This window comes from Adiantum capillus-veneris, chromosome 20 (genome assembly GCF_014529385.1).
Source record: "Adiantum capillus-veneris isolate H3 chromosome 20, ASM1452938v2, whole genome shotgun sequence".
Taxonomy (NCBI): Eukaryota; Viridiplantae; Streptophyta; class Polypodiopsida; order Polypodiales; family Pteridaceae; genus Adiantum; species Adiantum capillus-veneris.
The window spans coordinates 31,932,394-31,936,776 of record NC_140950.1 but is presented as its reverse complement, the minus strand read 5'-3'; the positions used below and the strand labels follow the sequence as shown (position 1 = coordinate 31,936,776).

The window sequence follows — 4,383 nt, the reverse complement described above, 5'->3', positions numbered from 1 at the left end:
CTATACACTCGATAAGTTCTTGTTATTGCTATTAAATGTTCATAATTGTGTTCTATGTTTATTTAGCATTCTTTTCAAACAAGTCTACCTAAAGTTTAAATTACACAAACTCTTTGTGCTTTATATTTCCACTTTTAATGCCAATGGTAAACAAATATATCACACATTCATGTCGACTTCTCACTATTAACATGGCATGTCCCCTGTATGCTTATCACTATGATTGTTCCCATTTCGTACAAATTCTCTCCCAAAGTATAAGTTTTAAAATCAATAGACTTAAGATATTCCGCCTTTGGCCACATAAATTTAGTGTATGATTAGATTGTTGTTGAATTTAACGCAAAGTCCTTTTTAGTGCTTTGTTTTTTAGAAAAGTTGTGCAGATAAATCTAAATACAATGTTCTCATATCAAGCTCCAGGTATGACATTTCTTAATGCATTCTGAGAATACCTCTCATGAAACATCATTTCAATTATTCATGATAAGTAAGATCTATCTATGACCTCAAAGTAACATTATTTAATTCACCACAAGTGCCTATCCCATCTCTTCTCTTATCTTGGCCCCTCCAAATTCCCCCACTCTTCACCACATCTCCTTATGCGTGAACCCTCTAGCTTAATAGTAGTATAATAATTTAATGTTTATTCTATTTGATTTCTTTTAAGTGAGTCTTTTTGCAGATATTCTCACACCCCTATAAATATCCAAGCACCTTTGCAACAGGCAAGAATTTTTCCAGATGCTTTAATACGACATAAGTTCCTTTCGTTTTTACGTTATGTTGCAAAATCGATTGTTTCTAATGTCATGACTTCTACTTTCTTTGATTGGACTCTTTCCTGAGATGACTTGTCATACCACTACTTACATGAGCTCAGTTGGTGTCCGATGATCGCTAAGAGTCGATACATGCTTCCATATTCCAGTCTATTCCAATTACATATCAAACAGGTCATTTATTTTTTCAATTTTTATGCCATGTCTAGTCCATTGGTCACATGCACACAGATTCACCGATTTAGATAGTGTGTCAAGTAGATTCACCGATTTAGGCAACACCACTTGTCAGTGCAAATTCGTCGGTTTAAACAACACATTGCTAAATAAGACATTTCCTGTTTCCAACAATTTTAAGTGCAGATCCGCCGGTTTAGGCAGCACAAGTGTCGATTTGCCGATTTAGGCGACACGTCGGGTGTAGATTCGCCGATTTAGGCAACACCAATCACAAAATCATTCTGCAGTGGTTGGCCACCACTGTAAGTGGTATGATTTTGTTAACCCAAGTATATAGTGACAGTGATGTGAATTTGGATTTGAAACGGGTATATGTTGGCTAATATTTGGATTTGGATTTAGAATTGGATTGAAATTGTTATATGATGATTTTCTGTTACGACATTATTTATGAAAGTGAACTTGAGATTGATCAGCATAGACCATTGAATGTGAACTTGAGATTGATGAGCATAGATCATTGAATGATGAGCTATGTAACCAATGATATCTTGATTCATTAGGGTATGATATATACTGCTTATTGTAGTGGTATGGGACACTAGAATAGGTAGTATATGGATGACGGCAGGCATAAACAATGTTGTTTAATTTACGAATTTCTTCCTTTAATTATGACATGTTCCTAACACAGAATACTAATCATTGTTTTAATAAGTATTGTTTGTAGATTCTTATCTTTGCAACTGAGGTCAGTTGCTTTCTAACGGAGAGGTATGTAATGGAATTGATATTTTGGGAATTTACTGTAGCTAACATGTGGAAAAGGCTTGACCGATCTAAGCCTATTATCCACATAGATATATATTTTTTATTTACATTTTATTCTAGTGCTCTTTTATGAGCTTTGGCGATTTATGACCGGCCGGTCAGTTTGTACTCACTTTGACCATTCAAGAAATCTATAAAGTAAATACGTGCAAGAGGAGAATGGTCACTCTTGCACAGGGGGAGATTGCGCCCAGTGTTTGTCTTATTCTTCTCTCCTTTCATCTCTTCTCTCTCTCTCTCTCTCTCTCTCTCTCACCGTGCCGACGTAGCACTCTGCTCTAGGAGGTGCACATGCACGTGTTTTCCTACCCTTTGTCGCTCTATACTTCTCTCCTCTTGCGTATATCTTGGATTATGTGCAAGTATGATTATCAGGTATGCAATTTTATCAATTTTATGGCTTGCAACGTGTCATTTTGGTATTTTGCAGGGCCACAGCGTTCTCCGTTTGTAGCAAAGCAAGCCCATGAATAAGAAAAGCCTAAAAAATTCTCACATCCAGATATTTGTGTGTGTGTGTGTGTGTGTGTGTGTGTGTGTGTGTGTGTGTGTGTGAGAGAGAGAGAGAGAGAGAGAGAGAGAGAGAGAGAGAGGATAATTAAGGTTCCTACAACAAGGAGGAAGGTAGAAAAGTTGTCACAAGCATGGCAACTCAACACTCAAATGGATTGTGGGTCATCTCTGAGTGGGTTTAGACTCGAAGGGTGGAAGAAAAGCACCCTTCCACCACTTCCAGGTTGAACACAGGGGAGCTCATCTCTTCTGCCTCCCCTAGTATTCACACCAGGCCTTAGCCAAGTGTGCTCCCTTTGCTTGCATGGCAATGCTCCATAGGCTTGAAAAGAAAGCTATCACGGCAGAAGTGCTGACAGGTGAGGGGGTTTTTTTTTTGGGACAGGGTGGAGGGGTTTTTTGTTTGGAGGCAGGGGGGGGGGGGGGGGGGGGGGGGGGGGGGGGGGGGGGGGGGGGGGGGGGGGGGGGGGGGTTAAACATGGCAGCGTGGAAGAGAAAAAGCTTTTCTCTTCCTTGACGTCGTTGCCTCGTTAGCAGCTTCCACCACCCTATGTGAGCAGGGCAGAGAGAGAGAGAGAGAGAGAAAGTTTTTTATTGGCTCAAAGCAAAATCTCAACTCTTTCGCCACGCGATGTGAACCCAACCCGAGTCTCGAAATAAAGCCCACGAAAAGTGGCATTGAAACAGGTTGGTGGCCTTTGAGTTAGAGGCTACTCGTCACCAATTATTTTAGGGAAACTTACCAAAATACCCATCTAATTTGAGGAAATTCCCAAAATACCCCTCAAATTTCAAAAATTCCCAAAATACCCTTGAAACTATTTTGGTTGGATTGTTCAAGATTTTCTAATCTTCATTCGTTTTTGACAATTGAGATCCGTTTTTGAGTGCTCAGCATGTAATGTGTCACCAGTTACCATCGCAAAAACGGCAATTATGTCTAAAAATAATGAAGCAATTCATCTCCAAAGCTTACATAACCAACTCAAATTGTAGTTTTAGCATCTTGTACAATAGACAATTACTCTTCTTGTGAAGACCTACAGAAAAGTTTATTTTTGGAGAAATTTACTCTAACAACCCGGGGTATTTTGGGAATTTTGGAAAGTTTGAAGGGCATTTTGAGAATTTATGGCAAAATGTCGGGGGTATGTTGGGAATTTCCACAAATTAGAGGGGTATTTTGGTAATATTTTATGGAGGGCCATCCGGAAAATGAAGGCCACCTTGTGCTCACGAAAAGGCCTGAGGAGGGGCTAAAAAGGCTTTAAAATGTGTCATTCTGTTGTGAGGATGAGCATGAGATTTTAAGGCTCAAAGGTGACACGATGCAAACAATGAAAGAAAGACATGTGGCAAGATCAGACGCCTGTACAGGTGGCTAGAAGAGAGGGGCTTTAGGGCGTCTTTAAAATTGCAGATGATCTTGCAGCGCTTCAAGCTCTCTCTCTCTCTCACACACACACACACACACACACACACACACACACACACACCACACGGCCGCACTTACAGAAGAAGACATACCTACAAGCCTTCAGTTCTTTAAGCTTTAAGCAGGGAGACAGCAGCAGCTGCAATGGCACGCCATCGGCATCACGTAGCTGCAGGCGGCCCTCTGGCAGGCCATCATCACCATCGCCCGCATCACCACAGCACCGTCGCTACCGCCGCGCCTGTTGGATATAGCCCTGGCGTCCCTCTATGTTGGCAATGCGGAACTCGACAGAATCCCTGCGGATGCAAGGTGGTCGGCCCCACCTTAGGCTTCCTCGCCTTCTGCGTTGCTGCAGCAATTGAATGGCCCATTGGTAGCGTCGTCTACTGCTTCCGCCGCATCAAAGGGCGCCGCATTCTCACCCACCCCAACCGCGTCGTCTACCCTCGCGTGCGCAGTGCCATCCCCATCTAGAGGTTGCCATAGCCCAACTATCATCTACATAAGAGCCATGCTTGTACACTTCCCCACAACACACAGCTGCCGTCAACTATAGGCCTACAAACACTTTTGTCTCATGATTTGCCCTTCAAAACTCACATTGTTCAATCAATCTCACACATTCACTTTTGTTTC

At 41.8% G+C, this 4,383-nt stretch overlaps 1 protein-coding gene across 1 annotated transcript; it reads left to right on the top strand.

Moving 5' to 3' along the window:
* The first annotated feature begins 3,745 nt into the window (after positions 1-3,745).
* Positions 3,746-4,383, top strand: LOC147432327 (uncharacterized). Its single transcript, XM_086491559.1, has one exon. It carries the CDS (start codon positions 3,889-3,891, stop codon positions 4,219-4,221), a length of 333 nt encoding a protein of 110 aa, XP_086347685.1. The 5' UTR covers positions 3,746-3,888; the 3' UTR covers positions 4,222-4,383.

Bases quoted from the DNA above. Each gene is read 5' to 3' on its own strand.
- LOC147432327 (XM_086491559.1), top strand. From the start codon at position 3,889: ATGGCACGCCATCGGCATCACGTAGCTGCAGGCGGCCCTCTGGCAGGC.